We start from the raw sequence: 19,930 nt of genomic DNA on the forward strand, positions 1-19,930 counted from the left end.
TTAACAAATCTCGTGATCAGTTTTTCTTTCAGACTTTTTCTCCGGGGGTGGACGGGGGGAAGAGGGGGACTAAGTTTTTTCCGGGGGGGGGGGGGGAGGGAGAGAGACTGGTAAAATTATATATTTTCTATATAAATTCCATTTCGTTTTTGGGGGGCGGGGGGGTCTTGGCGGTGGACTTAGGGGTCATCCATTTATGACGTCCACACGGGGGGGGGGGGGGGGGGGGGTGTCCGAAAAAAAATTGACTTTGCGGACGCGTGTGGACTTTTAATAGGGGATTAAGTGGACTTTTGTGGACGGGGGAGGGGGTCCAAAATCCCAAAAATGTGTGGACGTCATAAATGGATGACCCCTTACTTCTTGATCCTTACATACTTTTAAAATTTTATAGTAATATTTGTCGATTCCAATAAAATATAGATCTAGATCTAGGCCAACAGAAAAATGTTTACAAAATCGCGAGTAAACGAAAAATAAGTTTTTGTTTTATGTCATACAAAATCTCACCCGAAAGTAACCAACAAATAACATTTTATTTAAGTAGGTTTTACCTTCGAGTAAACAAAAGTAATGAGAGGTCTATTTTTTTAGGTCATGTGACACCTACCTTCAACAAAATGGCGTTCATAACTGTGGCACTTCCGCTGGTTTGACTAAGTTATTTTTGTTTGAAAAGAGCTTCAAATATCGTTTTTTTTTTCCCCATATGTACTCTAATGGGAAAAGTTGTTTTTCTGGCTTGGATTGTGTTAGTTAATTTATAAACTGGTAATTTGCTTGCACTTTCCGCGGGTAAAATTACAACTTATTAGAACTTAATTATGATATTACTTCTTGGACATTTTTTTTTAAAGGATGAGAAGTGTCAGACAGATATTTTTTTTGTTTTGAAAATTTATTATGCTTGATTTTCAAAATGCTTTTAATTAAATTGTGATAAAAACAATTTTGTGTGCGCAAAATTCTCCAAATTATTGTGTTAATTAATTGACAGTTGTAAGTTTTCATTTGTTTGGTAAAAAAAAGCTGCTGTTTCTTTTAATTAAATTTCCAATAAAAAGCACAATCAATGCCCTTCAATGCCTCTTTAAAGACACACCAACTCCATCCATAGTGCCTACGTGATGCCCCTTTAATGCCCTCTATATACAGCACTACCAGAAGCCCATTTCATGCCCTCTATACAGCAATAACAGAAGCCTATTTTAATGCCCTCTACAACACTTTAATGCACTATATAAAACAATAAAATTCTGCCCTTTAATGCCCTTTATGGCACTATAATGACTTCTATAAAGTATTGTCTGATGCCCCTTTTCGTGCCCCCTGTAAGGCACCCCCCATGCCCCACCACTGAGAGAGTTAGGCGTCTAACTACGTCACTTCCTGTGTGATCAACAAGGCATTGATTCGTGGTCGCCCTCAGGTCAACATGACCTAATCCAGGGATGATTGGCGTGACACACGTTCTGGTCGTGACGGCCAGTGCCACTAACACGATTAGTGCCACTAACACGATTAGTGCCACTAACACCTTGAGAGCTGTCAGGTTTGGTTTACTTAGCTGCAGTAGTCCAGTTTGTTCCGTGGGGGGGGGGGGGGGGGGGGAAGAGGAAATGTGGGGGGGGGGCGTGGGAGAGAATGAGAGAGTTAAACATGTACTTGGACGTACGTGCTTAACTTAATTTTGTTTAAAAGCTGATGTTGGATTCGTCGGAAAACACAGTCGGAAATGTAGGCTACACCTAACTATACGGAAAACACAATTCACTGGCGCCTGACTTGTTATACGGATATCCACCTTGATACATGTACACATATTTGAGACAAGTTATACCAGAGGCGTGGCGACCCCTCCCGGCGCCCGGGGACAAACTTTCAATTTGGCGCCCACCCCCATATATTTTTTTATATTTATAATTTAAAACTGCAGCTAAAATGAGCTTTTATGGCGCTCATAGGGTCGGCGCCCGGGGACATATGTACCCTCCGTCCCCCCCCCCCCCAGGCCCCCCCCCCCCTCCGTCGCTACGCCTCTGCGTTATACGGATATCCACCTTGAAACATGTACACATATTTGTGACAAGTTATACGATGGCATCCTTGATTCTTGTACTCATGTGTGTCTCACGTTATACTAATGTCCACCAGTAACGTAGCGATGGGGGTGGGACGGGCCGGGGGGACATATGTCCCCGGGCGCCGACCTTAGGGGGCGCCAAAATAGGTTGGAAAATTAAATTGAAAGGTTGAGGGGGTGCAAATTGAAAGTTTGAGGGAGGGGTGCAAATCGAAATCTTGAGGGGGGGGGGGGGGGTGCAAATCGAAAGTTTGAGGGGGGGGGGTGCAAATCGAAATCTTGAGGGAGGGTGCAAATCGAAAGTTTGAGGGGGGGGGGGGGGGTATAAATCGAAATCTTGAGGGAGGGTGCAAATCGAAAAGTTTGTCCCCGGGCGCCGGGAAGGGTCGCTACGCCTCTGATGTCCACCTTGATTTATGTACACATTAAAATTGTGATGGTCAAAAACTACGCGCAGATTCAACTGATACATTGATATACAAAGACTTTTGATAATGAACTGTATTCTGCAATATTGTACTCGCCTAAATTCTCCATTGTCAAGCGATATTGTATACTCTGATGTTGAGTTCAGCGCTATTAAAATTTTAACTTTCTGATTTCTCCCCTCGTTTTATAAACTGGATTGATTGTCGTTTAAGCTGTTGAAGCATTAGAAAGACAAAAGTTTACAACAAACCACATTTTAAAATGTTGATAAACGGAAACTGCTGTTACATTTTTTAAGATCCTGAATATAATATATCAGCGGAGCGAGGGTCGTGTACATTAGGCCGGGCTGTCTTTCATAGGTTAACTTAACGATAGGTTCATATGATAAATCAACAATGGTACGGCGAGGCATAGCGGTCGAGTGCTAGACTGCTAACCCGATAGTTTCAAGCTCGAATCCGGGTTCAAGTTAGTTTAAAGTCCCTGAGCCCACCCAGCTCTGATGGGTACCTAACTCACCTTAGGGAAAGGAAAGGCGGCTGAACACATAATCCTTTTATTTGCCGAGGTCAAGAAACATATTAACTCCACTTCATCTGCCCAATGGATCGTTAAGTGTAAAGAGGAGTCTTTACTTTTTTTACTATGATAATACAACTACATTGAAGGCCTACTATTATACGGATGTAAATCACACCGGTAAAACAAAGTCTCGCCCTCCACCTCGACCCCCCCCCCCCCCCACACACACACACACACTCGAGTCACCTGTAATAATCTTGCTTTGTTATCCAGCAAGCTTTAGGCTCAGAATTCTACGACACTCTACGTAAACCCTGCTATAAATAGTTCAGCTAATTAACGCAACAAAACACACTGAGGAGAAAATAAACGAAGAAAAATATAAAAGCGCAATAAAAAAAATGAAACTAATTGAATAGAAAAATGTCAGTTGAAATGATTGCTAGCAACGACTTTGTTTTTATTAATATTATTATGTTTGGCGGCAGAATCGTAGATTTGCATTGTACTTTGAATAATGTGTTCAGCTGTTGCCATGGAGACCACGTGATGCAGTTATTAATATTTCAAATTGCAGCACGTAAACACACACACACACGATAAAGGAGAATATATGATTTTTGTCGCTATTTGCAATCAGAATATATTACTTTTGTCGCTATTTACAATGAGAATAAGACTTTTGTCACTATTTTCAAGTAACTAAGAGTATTTCCATGTGGAATGTCGTATTTAAAATACTTTAAATATGGAATGTCGTATTTTAAAACAAATAGCTATGAATAAAAACTGAAATGGAAGTTCCTAGAGAACAAGGAACTTCGGAACTAGAATTTTGAGTCAGCACTTCTTTATGGTGCGGTGCCAAGTCGTGTTAGTACCCTTTCGAACCTTCCGGTCCATGGGGCAGGTGAAGTAGAATTCCCCTGTTTCGGTACCCTCGGCATATGAATACATAGTGTAGTGAGCACTGTGCCCAGCCGCTTTCACTGTCCCTAATGTGAGTCAGGTACACATCGGAGCTAGGGGAACTAGAGTCAGGTACACATCGGAGCTAGGGGAACTAGAGTCAGGTACACATCGGAGCTAGGGGAACTAGAGTCAGGTACACATCGGAGCTAGGGGAACTAGAGTCAGGTACACATCGGAGCTAGGGGAACTAGAGTCAGGTACACATCGGAGCTAGGGGAACTAGAGTCAGGTACACATCGGAGCTAGGGGAACTAGAGTCAGGTACACATCGGAGCTAGGGGAACTAGAGTCAGGTACACATCGGAGCTAGGGGAACTAGAGTCAGGTACACATCGGAGCTAGGGGAACTAGAGTCAGGTACACATCTAGGGGAACTAGAGTCAGGTACACATCGGAGCTGGGGGAACTAGAGTCAGGTACACATCTAGGGGAACTAGAGTCAGGTACACATCGGAGCTAGGGGAACTAGAGTCAGGTACACATCTAGGGGAACTAGAGTCAGGTACACATCGGAGCTAGGGGAACTAGAGTCAGGTACACATCTAGGGGAACTAGAGTCAGGTACACAGCTAGGGGAACTAGAGTCAGGTACACATCTAGGGGAACTAGAGTCAGGTACACATCTAGGGGAACTAGAGTCAGGTACACATCTAGGGGAACTAGAGTCAGGTACACATCTAGGGGAACTAGAGTCAGGTACACATCTAGGGGAACTAGAGTCAGGTACACAGCTAGGGGAACTAGAGTCAGGTACACATCTAGGGGAACTAGAGTCAGGTACACATCAGAACTGAGAGGATTCAGGCACGTCCTACAGGCTCGAGAAGCGAACTCGAGACGTTATCAGTCGTACGCTTTACAATTCACCCACGCCGTCCATACCATTCTTCCATTTGGAAAGAATTGGCTCTGAATTAGAATTACACCAAAATCTTACGGAGATAAATATTTGCAGACGAGGCTACGAGGGTTCCTGTTGGCGCCTATATGATTTGACGTAGCAAGTGATGGTCGCTTGCAACAGGTTTATTTCAGGCCAGTCAGATTTTGGCGTAGAATGAGTGCGTGTATGGTTAACCAAGTTAAAACACAAACAAAACAAGTCCAGTGAAAATACGAATATTTTTATTAGAATCACAATCACAAAAATAGTAATATTCAATGCAATTAAAGTACTTCGGGGGCGTGGTCTGGTGTATGTGACATGTTGGTGTGGTTTGCATGATCAGGGATGTGACCAGACCAGGAAAAAAAATTAGGAAATTTTTTTCGGATAATAACTCAATATGTTTTATCTACTTTTTATCGCGGTTAAGCAGCTTTATACTGTTACTGTACTAATTAATTGTTTAATGAAGTTAATATTTTAAATACAAGAAGTTTATGTTACTCTAAAATAACATTGAAAGTCTAGTCTAATTGCAATTTAATGTTTACCTTATAAACAACTTTTTAAAAATTACAATGTAACAAAAGTAGCAATTAAGTTTTATTTTACCATTAAGCTAATTTAATCTGTACTAATCTAGTGTAGATTCTAGATGTACCCCTGTTTTAAATAGGGGGCCAAAAGCCTAACATATATTCTTTTAAAGATTGGGTTGGTAAAAATATTTGTCTTCAACTGTAAAGACCCTAGATTAAGATTAGTTACAATTTGAAAGTTTTAGGTTCATGTGATGGAAAAATGAAATGGACCAGGTTAGCTAAAATTAGAAAGGGTCTGACGTGTGAACCAATTTCATTATGATAACCAAGCCACATCGATATTTTTGTTTTTTAGGAATAGCTGTAAATTGTTAGGGGTCATCCACGTTTTTTTTGACGATATTTACCTCCCCTCTCTCCTACAAAAGCCAGACTCCCCCCACAGTCTGAACGTATTTTTTCTTCCACAAACAAGACACGGTCGTAGTCACGTTGAGTTTAGTATATTTTTTTTATCTGTAGGCCTACGAAGCATACGTAATTTCAGGAACAGCTATTAGAAATTGACTGTGACGTCATTTTTTTTCCACAAGCAGTACCGAAAACGTACTTGGGGTCAAGGTGAGGTCACAAGAGCCACCGTTGCTACGAGGCGGGGCGGGTTAGTCTAGTCCTCATAGTCACCTTTTGCAAGGATTTCAATATTAATTTGAGATTGCGAAATAAAATAGAATCAGAGAGAAACTGTAGATTTAGGCGGGTTAAAATACCGATAGGTAAATTAGGCTATATCGATAGCTAGATTACCAGGCTTAAGAGATGTAAGTTTTAATTAAATAACTGCATTATTTTAGATTACCTTTTCCGTGTTTTTGTTAAATAGTTAACTGAAAATATCAGCGGAAAATTTGGGCTAAAAAAAGTGTGCTTTGAAAAAATCGACCAATCGAAAAGAAATGCGCATATTCGCGTGTCCGTTTGACCTAAGTACAGTAGTTGTCGATTTAAATTTAAATACGAATAAGTGGAATGAGCATGTCGGCCCTTTCCGTAGAAGACATTTCCGTTTTTTTTTTCCTAATTTTTAAAGTTTCGTAAAAAATCGATAAAAATTGAAACTCGGCGGAAAAATTCGGCGAAAATCAAATCAGCGGAGGAAAATCGCAACTGAAACGGAAAAATCGGATTTCCGCTAAAATTCGGAAAAGTCACATCCCTGCATGATATAGAATGTGGTACATTCTAAATGAATTGTGGTCTGCGTGTTTTTGTGTGTGTTGTAGTCTGTATGTTCTTGTATAAGTTCTTGTATGTTGTGGTCTGTTTGAATGGTGGTCTATGTGGTCTTGTTTGGTTTGTGGTGTACATGTTCTTTGTGGTCTGTATATTCCTGTCAGAATCGTGGTCAATAAAAAAAATGGTATACCAGTGCATAAAGAACTGATACTATAATGTGTCTATGACTATTCTAGTACAAATCATTACCTGTGTAATTATTTCAACTACCGGTAACAACTTTATATATAGGCTATATTTAACCTCAAATTTCCCACTCACAGATTAGTTTTAATCCGTAGTGGTGGATTAGAATTGAATGTGGATTACAAATGGATGACCTCAGATCACGGAGCTTGGTGTGTTGAGGTACATACATCGACAAGTTTACAAAGGGAAAGAACAAGTTGTTTACATTGCTCGTTCGATTCTTCTTTACAGTGGCTTGTAAAACACGTCACTATGTGGTCATTGTATATCATGATCACTACACGTGATCATTGGGGGCCAGTGTATGCCTCTACACGAGACCCCTGTATGCCTCTACATAAGTGACCACTGTATGCCTCTACAGAAGTGACCACTGTATGCCTCTACATAAGTGACCACTGTATGCCTCTATAGAAGTGACCACTGTATGCCTCTATAGAAGTGACCACTGTATGCCTCTATAGAAGTGACCACTGTATGCCTCTACACAAATCACCTACTCAAGCCACGATTTGTCCAAGCCCCATTGAATCACGTGACCTCACGATACAAATCAACCATTATCTTCTGGTTTACCAACTAACTACAAATAAAATAATACTTCTAAACATCCATCGTTTAATACATCAATCATTACACCGAGCCAGAGGAAATTCCCGGATATATCGGGGTCATTTCCGGTGCGCGATATTTCAAAAGATGTCAACAGGAAAATGAAATCTTTTTTTTTTTTTTTACATTTTTTTTTTTACAAAGAAAAAAAGTAAACTATACAAACAGTGATTAAACTATATATAACCACTGATTGCTCTACACAGGCATTGATTGAAATTAGACTCAATCGTTAATTTTATCCCCAGGGGTGAAAAGCTTTTAAAAAACATTGAAAAAAAAAACCTTTTAAAAGAAATAAATCAAGATTTGCAGAGAATACAAAAATTGCAATCAATAGATTGAATTTAAATTGACAAAAATGGAACCAACCTGCAGTTTGTCATCAAAATTAATTAAATGTGTAATATCTATCTAAGCTGGGGTACAAGAAAATATTTTATATTCTAAAACTTGAATTCCTTCTTAAACAAAAAAATTTCATTTTATGACATTCTTTTTTTTTTCAAAGGTAGACTTGTGCTTTTTTAAAAAACAGTTTTAATGAAATATATTTTTTTTTTAAAATATTGATCATTACAATTCTTAAGACTTGTGAATGTTTATTTTTAAACTTAAGAACCTATGTTTCTCAACAGTGTTGCAAATATTATGCACAAAGGTAACGGAGAAAGTATTTCAGAACTGGTGTCACTGATGTGTCTTTGTATCGACATCTCATGTCATCATAGCAGGCTTCCATTAATAGCATAAGGAATGATTTTAACAAGGCCAATGTACAGGTAGAAATAGGTGTTATAACTCTACAAAAACCAACCCTACAATTTCTAAAAAAAAAAAAAACATTGTTTTTTTTCAATAATTTCATGTATATAATTTTTTTAGAGATTTAACTGAAAAAATTCAAGTACAATGTATGTAGGGGATTTGTGTATCATCACATCCACTGAACAGTAGCACAAATTTAAACAACCTTAAACCAATGCCAATGGAAGCTGTGAAGTCAGTGAAGAAAAAATATATTTTAAAATGGGGAATTCCCTAACTTTTAAGGGAATTTCCCATTTTAAAATGAACAGTAACAAAAATGTACCAAGAGCTACTGGTAAGCCACTCAAGTTTGTATGGTTTGTCTCAAATATCTTTACAGTAAAGCAATGTCAACAACTTTCAACAAGGATTCAACAACAACAAATGTTACTCAAACTTTGTACAGATAAATTTTTATTACTTCTTTGAAAGACTAAGTATTCCAATTTTGTTTTTGCACAATTTGTAACAATAAAAGGGTAGTGGGGGTGTGGGGTAGAGGCAATCAATTTCATCTTGATTGTAATACTTTAGATTTAGGCAATCAATATCTTCTCATTATAACAGACTGGTTTAGCCAATCAAAATCTGATTTCACAGATTCCGGCGGTTAATATCTTCTGATTTTTAACACTTTTGGTAGATGTATATTTTCCATCAAAGGCTAACAAAAGCTTACGTTTCTAGCTTGTTAAATTGTTTTCTCAGATTCAATAGGTTAATATTATTTGGACTGACTCTGGATAACTATTATATGGAAAAGTAGTTTAAACTTTAAACTGCATTATCTTAGGTTTGAAAACAGCTTTTATGCAGCATTGAATTTTCTCTAAAATCTAATTTTGATGTGATTTGCATCTTTTGAGCTAAGATAGAAGAAAATAGAATGACAGCCTGCTGTCAAACATAGGCTGCTGACAGACATAATTTAAACTCACTTAGCAACTTATGAGGGCTAACGTACTCTTAATGTGGCTCCTAACTTGGATGAGTCTGTGAAACACTCAGCCTATGTGTTTTCAAGCAGAAGGCCGACGTCTTTCAGATAGTTAGTGAATTATTTCTGGTAGTTGGTAAATTATTTCTAGTTCTGGTAATTGGTAGACTACGTGTCATAAATGTTAAATTACATTCATATTTGCTAAACTATTTCTGGCTATATAAAACATGTATTCCTGATTAGATCTCAACAATAAAAAAAAAGATTTTGGAATATAACTGTTCTGACAACAAAGGTTTCTTTCCTGTCATTTAGTTTTAAAAAGATTTAAGTGCACTATCTTAAATGTACAGTGATGAAGAGATACTATTTAAAAAAATATTTGACCATTTGAATATCTTGCGCGTGTAACTTAACATTCAAACTGAAAGACTGTTGACACTGCTAGAAAATACAAAAATATTCCTGCTAAATCATTATTAGACATCAACACATATTTTTACAATTATCTTAGATAGTGGTTTAAAATATACTTTTTTTTATCTTAAATAAAACAGAACAGAAATGCGAATGTTTTTGCCCACATTTACTTGCCTGTGGTTTAACAATACTCAAATTTTTCTTTCTTAAGAAGGTGAAATAAAATAATTTCCAATACAATTTCTTGAAAAAAGACAAAGTAAATTTGGTATTAAATTTAATTTAAATGAAATATTTGAAACCTATGCAGGATTCAAGCTATAATAACATGTCGAGTCAATGCAAAGCTGGCTTGGGAGTTAATCCATATATATACACAAAGATTTTCTTGCAATGAAGGCAATTTGTAGATAATCTAAAGTTGCTAAAAAATGTAATAGAAAAAAGATGATATTGCAGGAGAAAACATTTTTGTAAGGTAATATTTTTTTTAAACCAGAACAAAGTAAACGAAAAGCATTGGCTCGGTAGGAACATAGCACTTTCACGTATGGCAGTGGGCAACACGCATTGAAAACATCAGGGGGCGGGGCACAGAAAATACATGCACAGCTGAGATCCACAAAAATAAATAAATGGAACTGTGGTTTTAGTCGACTGGTCATGGTCTGATTGGTTCCTGGGTCAAGGGATGGGTTTGATGAACTGTCAATCAAGCTTTAAGAACGGCCTTCAGTACTTGAAGATAATTATGTTAAATCAAGAAGCTGATTAAAACAGTGATGAGTTCTTCACATCCTAGATAACTAGAACAGACGTTGCTTCACATCAAAAGACATGAGTTGATGAAGTCTTAACATCAAAGATGTAATAAGTGATAGTCTTCAAAAAAAAAGATGAATAGGTGAGTCTTCACATCAAAGATGACATGAATGGATGAAGTCTTCACATCAAAGATGACATGAACGGATGAAGTCTTCACATCAAAGATGACATGAGTAACAGTGCAGGTTGTAGTGCTGGAACAGTGGATGATCCAATCCGGTGAAAACGTAATCCTGCGATGGAAGGATCAAAACTTGTCACTTGTGCAAAAAGCATCACGGACAGTGCCAGAAAATAATCCAAAATAATCCACAACATAAACGGGAACGTACATATCCAAGATTTTCTGTTACATTTAGTGTGGCCTGGAGTGAGTTGAACATATCCATGTTGGGAAAATCTCTCACGATCACAATCTTTCTCCATAATGGGAAATCTCTCACGATCACAATCTTTCTCCAACTTTTAATCAAGAGCAAAAAAGAAACAAATGATTGGTGCTGATTTTTTCTATCAGATTGCACATGGTAACTCAAGTAAAAAGTTGAATATTTCTTGACTCCGAGACTTGCTGGTTCTGTTGGGTGCCGAGACGGGAGACCAGGGGTGGGGTGGTCAGATGTTTCAGCCCGTCCGAGCTGTCTGCATTTCCTTGAAGAACCCCTGCCCAGAAGCACTTTCAACAAATGTGACCTTCACCTGGTGGCAGTTGACATCTGTGATTGTGATATTCTGAGCTGCGTCGAGTGTGTTTCGACGTTTGGCATGATGGAGTTTTTTGTGGTGGTATTGGTCCACGTTGGCGTACGGCTGCTGACTGCCGCCAGGGTGGCACTGCGACATTTCAGACTGTTGGCATTCAAGATCTTCCTTCAGGATTTGAGCTTCCAGACGTTCCCGTTCCTTGTTGACTTGGTTCTGGTAATTTGTGCCGAAGTTCCAGTCATCCTCGTCGTCTTCGTTGGACAATCTCCTGGAGAGTGGGTTGTTGGAGGAACTGTTGCTGGTGGTAGTGGTGCTGTGGGCGCTCAGGTCGTACGCTGTTGTCTGGTCTGCGCCTGAGTAGATGTTGTTGTTGCTACTCTTGATGGTGTTGTTGTTGAATTGGTGCTCTTTTTTCTCAGAGAGGATGTCGTTGCAGGGGCTGAGTTCTCGGTCGACGTAATCAATGTCTGACCGCACTCTGTGCACCCTCAGGACATTAGGCTCTCCCGGGGAGGAGGTGAGGGTGGGGGAGTACTTCACTTCCCAGCACTCCGAGCTGGACCATTTGTCCTCATCTTCTTCATCATCATCTTCAACGTCATCATCATCCTCCTCCTCTTCCTCCCTTTTCTCATTCTCCTCCTTTATCATACACAACTCTTTCCTGGACTTCTTGGACTTACTCCGCTCGGACTTGTCCTTGGCGTCACTACCCCCTCGGGAGCGACTGCTGTGCTGTTTCTGTTTGACCTTTCTCTGTTTGATGGCCCGTGGGGGGCTGCCCCACAGCAGGGGTAGCCTGTCCGAGGGCAGGTACGGCCACAGGTTTTCCTGCGACTGTACCCGCTTCTTGGTGGGTGGGCTGATGACAAGCTCCTCCTGCTCGCTCTCAGCTGTGTCACTCAACTGCTCGGCGCTGGCCAAACGCTGCAGACAAACAAAATGGAAACTTAGTACTTGTGTTTGCTAGTGGTGGGTGAACATTGTGAACTAACATCTGATGAAACATTAAATATGTATGGGAGGGGGCTGTACAATGCTGACATAAGGGCTGTTGGGCAGGTGACATAAAGTGTTGGATATTTAGTTTGTTGCGTTTTCCCCCCTGATGTTGTAAACTGGACTTAACTATCATTTTGATTGTCCAGCTAATACAAACGTATGAGACTCAATTCTAACAACATGAGCACTTCGTTTAAACGTCACTCCTAAATAACCTTTTAGATACCTCCTCAACACATGCTCTATGAAATCGTTGAAAGCTATTCTATGTGTTTCAGAAAAAACGTCAAGACGATTCAATGACATTTTTATGTTTATTTTGAAGTCATTGATAACCTTAAGAAAGTTAGCGTCATAATGTTAGCGTCATAATGTTAGCGTCATAATGTTAGCGTCATAACGCTGGTTAGCGTGGCTACCACGCCAGTGTCAGCATGCCTTTACTCCCCCCCCCTCCCCCTCCCCCATAGAACCAAGATTTGCGTGCCCTTTCATGTTAGCGTTGCTTTTTAAAAAAAATTTCCCACTGGTAGAGGCTTGTCAAAATGTCAACAATCAAAAGACGACTTAAATTTTTTTTACTTTTAAAATCAAAACACGCCGCTTTCTATTCTCGGGGCAGTGGTGTGTACTGGAGTGGGGTATTATGGCGGGCCCGCTGGAAGAAAAGAAAAGCTCGGCTGAAAAAGTTTCCGCAGAAAACCCGAGACTATAAAAAGTGACAACAATTGAACAAGGGGCGAAATTAGGTCAAGATTGGCGGCGTCCCATTAAAGGAAAAATTAAAGAAAGTTTTTAAGACGTGACATAATTTTTTACTGATCTCTGTGAGGAAGGGGGAGGGGTGTTGACATTACACAGGAAACAGGTGAAGGAAAACTGAAGATAAAAACAGCTAAGTGGTTACAGTCGCTGTGGGTGAGGGGTGGGGTAGGGGTGGTGGTGTTGAGATGAGGCCGTTTGGAGTTTAGAAAAGTGGTGAAGGTCGTCATACAGTGGTGTTGTTCACGCTGCCAGTGTTTCCTGTGGGGCAGGTACGGCTGAGGGTAACGTTAACTCTACGCGGACACTTGGTGACGTCGCAGTCTTCTGCTCGCTTAGTACTTGGGGGAGGGGGTAGGTCTAAACAGATCTAGGGCATGCGGGTACGTCGAACAGACGTGAAAATCCGGAAGTGAGACATTGATTGATTGATTGGTTCCAGTCTCGACTTGCTACGCTTCAACACGTTAGGACAGGGTTAGGGTTCGATCCCACCACGCCGCCGGCCAGACAAGACTCAACCGGCCCTAACCCTAACCTTCGCTAGGTCCTAACCTACTTTTTAACCTTCGCTTGGACCTAACCAACTTTTTAACCTTTGCTACGTACAAGCCTACTTTTTAACCTTATTTACTCATGAATCAATGTCAGCTTACCAATTATCTACCAAGGCCATTGAACATTTGGTTTGTACAAATTACCAAGACATTATCTGGAAACATCTCAAACTTGCATCAATAGGAAACCAGCCACAATCGTCTGTACGCCTTCTGTGGCCCAAGTTCTCGACATGTGTGTACTTTTTGTTTCGTTACTGGACTAGATTTGTTGTTCGGAAACCAATAGGTCTAGTTTCAAATGTAGGGCCATTGTTTAGGGACACAGTAAACGTTAAAAGTTGATGTAGAAATGTCTAATTCTGTGGGACTTGTTCGTAGTCTAATCTAAGCGTGCTATTTATAGCAAAAGATATTTGTGGTGGGATCGCCAAGAGAACTTTGGTACATTTAAGTCAATGCGGCTGAGATTTCGACGCCGCCAAATCTATTTTTAACCCATCAGAGGACCGAGTGCATGCCATCGTTTGCAGAAGTATGGGCTATGTTTAGAATGACATGCGATATTGCCCAGATTGGCGAACATGTTTTTTTAGACGGGCTATACTCAGCCTGGGTCATACACCAAAGTGCAACGGGGGAGATGGTCTAAGAATAGAAGTCTGGACAACCAATCACAGTGGTCAGCCCTGTTGATACATCGGCTAGACGTGGCCAAACTGATTACATGTCGCGGGTTCGAACCTGGGCGAGGCGTGTATGCTCATCACGAGCACACTTAAAACTTTATTAAAGTACATTACTAACTTAAACGTAATCAGTTATAAACCATAATTTAACTTAATTAAACCATTTTACCTAAAGCATACGGATTTTAAAATTTCACTTATTTACTGAAGTATCAAATAAACAAGTGAACGACAACTCGCTGCTAGAGGGAAGCAATCCAAATAAGATATGTTATTTTTTCGTGACTGAAATGACGGTCTGCGACCTGAAATGTGCTATCAGTGATAAGCTTCAGAAAGTGATGATAACATTTTCCCAAACACGTTCAGTCATTTATTTTTATAGCCTGTTTATCTAGGCATGTAGTATAGATCTAGAACACTTGGGTCTAGCCGAGTTCTTGCCCTTGTTTACAAATACTGGCTGATCTGTAGCGAGGGGAGGGTAAACATTTTGTGTTGAAATAACCGGGAGATAATCTTACGTTAGGGGAGGGAAGGGGAGAGGATGGGTTGGAGTTGAGCACTGAGTACTTCGGGGGGGGGGGGGGGGGGGGGCCTCAGTAGGCACTTGTGGTGGGGGTGGGCACTGAGCACATGGGAGGGGGTGGGGGCGCAGTAAGCACTTTTGAGGGGCAGTAGGCACTGAACCATATACACCAAAACCACTGACCCATGTACACCTGAACCACTGACCCGTGTACACCTGAACCACTGACCCGTGTACACCTGAATCACTGACCCGTGTACACCTGAACCACTGACCCCTGTACACCTGAACCACTGACCCGTGTACACCTGAACCACTGACCCCTGAACCACTGACCCCCGTACACCTATACACCAGCACCAAGATAACAGCCGTTACCTGTGAGGCTATCAAAACTCTAACAGCAAGGACATACTCAACTACGTCACTAATTGAATCAACTAATTACGACCCGAGATAGATAATTAAACCCCGCTGAGAATATGGATTCCTTTTGTTAGTCTGGTTCATCAGGTAGGGGTCATTGGGTGCAGTGTTAAGATGCTTTCTCTACACGAGCAGGTCAATAAAGGGCTTGTAATTTGCGTCTATTTATATCCGAATTTAAACACAAAATTAATTTAAATTTCAATGGAAACGTCGTGACCTAATGAAGCGTGACTTCTACATCAACACAAACATTCGAGTTACGACAATTGAAGAGCGGCAAACAAAGTTCAGCCCGGGTTGTTATAAGGTCAAGGCCGGGTCAAGAGAATTAAAAGTTAGTTTCCTGTCTTAAAACGCATTGTTAAGTTGTTTACGTCGGAAGACAATCTTTTCTTCAAGTATTTTTTTTTAAATTTCTTATTTAGCCAATTGCAGAAGGCGTTTTTGTTTTGTTTTTGTCAGGATGTTGGTGCACTTAAAAATGTAGAGCTGAGCGTGAGAGAGGCACTTAATGGAGTGTACGTGTTGTTTTAGTTCGTGAGTGAGTGCATCTTACACGTGCATGGACATGCTGAAGTTTAGGCGGGAAGAAAGCGGAAACAGCAAGTACAAATACGGTGAGGTTTGACCGGTGGTGTGGCTAGCTGAATAGTTGAGTTAGTGTGGCTAGCTGGATAGCTAAGTTAGTGTGGCTAGCTGAGTTAGTGTGGCTAGCTGAGTTAGTGTGGCCAGCTGAGTTAGTGTGGCCAGCTGAGTTAGTGTGGCTAGCTGAGTTAGTGTGGCTAGCTGAATAGTTGAGTTAGTGTCGCTAGCTGGATAGCTGAGTTAGTGTGGTTAGCTGAATAGTTAAGTTAGTGTGGCTAGCTGAATAGTTGGATGGACAGTTAGGTTAGTGTGGCTAGCTGAATAGTTGGATGGACAGTTAAGTTAGCGAGGCTAGCTGAATAGTTGGATGGACAGTTAAGTTAGTGTGGCTAGCTAGACAGATGAGTTAGTGTGACTGACGTAGTTAGTGTACAGTAATTCTCTTATTTCCTGCGTATTGTTTGAATATCTTCTGCTAGACGTGAGTGGAAAAAATATCTTCTGCTAGACGTGAGTAGATAGAAGGTCATGGACACCTGGGGTTAAGGACACAAGGTAACTAACTAGATGTAAACAAGACTCACCAGTTTCCTCTTCTTCCTCAGCATCCTCTGTTTCTTCCTCCACTCCTCCCTCCTGCAAAGACAGAAGAAAAAACAACACTTAACAACAAGTTTGTTGTTACCTTTCTAGCACATTATTCATCGTTACTCACTCCTAGCTGATAGCTATTATGACGTAATAATTCCACCGGGAACTATGACGTGTGAAACATCACACCTTAGGGGTACCTCATGCTTGGATTACATAACCTTAGTGTTAACAGCATGTAGCAGCTACTAGACCTTAATGGTAAGTTGCCATTATCAGTGATTAGACCCTAATGACCTAATGTTACCAGTTGCCAATACCAGGAGCTAGACCTTGATGGTACCAAAGTATCAGCTACTAGACCTTGATGGTACCAAAGTATCAGCTACTAGACCTTGATGGTACCAAAGTATCAGTTACTAGACCTTAATGGTACCAAAATATCAGCTAATAGACCTTGATGGTACCAAAGTATCAGTTACTAGACCTTGATGGTACCAAAGTATCAGTTACTAGACCTTGATGGTTCCAAAGTATCAGCTACTAGACCTTGATGGTACCAAAGTATCAGCTACTAGACCTTAATGGTACCAAAGTATCAGTTACTAGACCTTAATGGTACCAAAGTATCAGCTACTAGACCTTAATGGTACCTGGGTATCAGCTACTAGACCTTGATGGTACGAAAGTATCAGCTACTAGACCTTGATGTTACCAAAGTATCAGCTACTAGACCTTAATGGTACCAAAGTATCAGTTACTAGACCTTAATGGTACCAAAGTATCAGCTACTAGACCTTGATGGTACCAGGTTATCAGTTACTAGACCTTAATGGTACCAAAGTATCAGTTACTAGACCTTGATGGTACCAAAGTATCAGCTACTAGACCTTCACAGTGCCAGGTTATCAGTTACTAGACCGTGGTGTTAAGCTACCAGTTACATGGAATTCCCGCCCGCCCCTCCGTGGGAATATGCCGCTGTGTTGTGTAGTCTCCCCGGAGTATACACCGTGATTTCTGTCTACGCGCGTTTAATTGTCTAAACAATAGACGAGGCATGCTGGGAGTTTGCTCAGGGACCGGTTAGAGCTGGTTAGGAGTGTTTAATTAGGTCGGCCTGGGGTGTGGCACTAGGGCACATGTTCTCACACGAGTAAGGGGTGGTTCTAGAATGGGCTAAAGGAGTGGCACTAGGGAAAGTTAACCCGGTGCTGATTTAGCAATGTTCATTACAAAACACTGTTTTTATTTGGTGGTACCCCCCCCCCCATAAGCCAAGGGGGTGACAGGTCAGCAGCCTGAGGGGACGGGGTTGATTCGGCTCAGGAGCCTGAGGGGACGGGGTTGATTCGGCTCAGGAGCCTGAGGGGACGGGGTTGATTCGGCTCAGCAGCCTGAGGGGATGGGGTTGATTCGGCTCAGAAGCCTCCAGGCGGTGATCCGAAAGTTGATCGGTTCGTAATGTTCCGTCAACAGGCTGACACATACACAAACACACGTGCGTACACACACCGACCCACATCACCGAGACCCCTGGGTCAGCTTTACATCTACCTCATGTCCCACAAACTTCCACCGACAATACTGACATCCACACACGAACATTAACTAGATAGTGCAGCCCCCCCCCTCCCCCACTGCAGGAGCTTATAGCAAAGGTCGCGACGACCCACCAGCATGTTTCCCACGCAGCGTGTAACACAATCCCAAAAATATTCGACGAAAAAAAAATTGTTTGTTGTAGGATAACTTCCGTTTATTGTTGCGATAAGTGTCCAGATTTAGCAGGCAAAGCATGCCAAATTGCATGCTGTCGTTTTTCTCTATATTACAGCTCTGCTTGACTGCTGTTTTTTGCCGATGTTTGGGTCTAGTGTAAACAAGCGAAGACCTTGTTTGTTTTCTGGGTTGAAAGCAGTGCGGGTCTGGTTTTTTAGGGTTCATAAACCACCTATCTGAAGCGGCAGTAAAAAAAAAACCTGTTGCAATTATATAATAGAAAAAAGTGTTTACAAGTATAAGTGTGTCGTAACCCACCATGTATTATGCGGCATTATTGCCACTTCAGCCACATGCGGAGGAATGTATCCAATAAATGTAACCGCTGGTTCATATTTCGCTACAAAATAGCGGGGCACTTAAAATCCCCCCAACAAGCACAAATTAGTAATACCACACCCCCCAGCACCCGGTCCCTGCCGGTTTGGGTAGCATGGTGAGGTTACATCAATGTGAGACTGCAGTAAACAAACTAGACGGGCTAGGCTAGAGCACGTGATGACGCTCACGTAACCCCGGACCACGTGACCTGGCCATTTAAATAACCCGGGTACCTTGTTTATCCGGTGGTCGGCTTAGGTGCAGACAACCCGGCTATTGACATTTTTGTCCGGGTTCTTGCATCCGGTTCTTGGTACAATAAGTCCACTAATAGGACATTCTAATATAGCGTGTATTCTCATAATGCGTACGTTCTTATACAGCATGTATTCTCACCCGGTGCGAATTTTCATACAGCGTAGATTCTCATCCAGGGTTTATTCTCAAATAGCGCATTTTTATCACATTTTCGCTGAGATATCGCTATACTAACACACGCATTTCGTTAATGGAAAGGGGTGAGTTGATCTGCTGGGTAGGTGCAAAGTGTTCGTGTGTAAACCGATATAAAAAGCCTTGATGGTTTTAACTTCTGACTTTTAGAATTGTTAGCGAGTGTATTGATTCCACACTAATTAGTACTCATTAAACCCACACGCGAGGGGAATTATTTGGCAAGCATTAGTATACCATTTTTTCTACACTGGTAGGGTTAGTTGTAACTGATCTAAACTTTTGCTTCTAATTGGTGAGTTAGTGGCAACATGTTAGTATAGCTCACTCACTCACTCACTCACTCACCACGTGTAGCCAAGAAGAACAAAAAAAAACTTTTAAATTAAAAGACGATTTTTTTTTTCAAATAAAAAAACGTCTAAGGGAGATCAGCGTTGTGAGGTTTAGCAGTGTGACTGTACTCCCTTTACCGGATGTTGCGCACATGATGTCTAAATAAATTATTGCATTTTTGGGAGTTGAAGGAGTGGTCATATCTAGGTCAGCCAAAAATTCCACACTGTTTTCGACTCAGAAAACCAACAACCTTATTGTAGCACTCGAATCTCGATTTGACTCAACATTTTGGTCTATTTACCACGTCTATGTGTGTTAACACCTAAACGACCCCCCCCCCCTCTCCCCCACCCCATCAACAGTACCTTGACGTGTGTACTGACATAACCAACCCGGTACTTAGTCTAATTTTACCCTGAGGTAACCAGGTCAACGACCTGAGTTGTTTACCAGTAGTTTATCGATCGCATCCGTTTCGGAGTTTTTTAAGCTAAATAAAGAATGAGTGAAGATAGTCAAGGGGCGTAACTGGACTTTTAAGGGAAATATTGACATTTCGACAAAAACAGATTGATAAGCGTTTAACCTTCAATTGAGAAGAAAATCAAGCGTTTAACTTTTAGTATTCAGTAAAAAAGAATTCAGTAATAGGTAGTA

General features: G+C 41.0%; 1 protein-coding gene across 1 annotated transcript in view; it reads right to left on the bottom strand.

The window, feature by feature from the left end:
• Positions 1-5,117: 5,117 nt before the first annotated feature.
• The window catches only part of LOC131934407 (chromobox protein homolog 8), a 37,450-nt gene continuing 22,637 nt past the window's right edge, over positions 5,118-19,930 (bottom strand). The window contains exons 4-5 of the mRNA XM_059290528.1: positions 16,372-16,423; positions 5,118-12,161 (exon numbers count right to left, since the gene is read on the bottom strand). Of these exons, the coding sequence (XP_059146511.1) occupies positions 11,154-12,161; positions 16,372-16,423 (1,060 nt within the window). The 3' untranslated portion in view covers positions 5,118-11,153. The remainder of the gene's footprint in view (positions 12,162-16,371; positions 16,424-19,930) is intronic.

The sequence above is a fragment of the Physella acuta genome, unplaced genomic scaffold, assembly GCF_028476545.2.
Source record: "Physella acuta isolate Inbredline_101_S28 unplaced genomic scaffold, ASM2847654v3 ptg000011l, whole genome shotgun sequence".
NCBI lineage: Eukaryota > Metazoa > Mollusca > Gastropoda > Physidae > Physella > Physella acuta.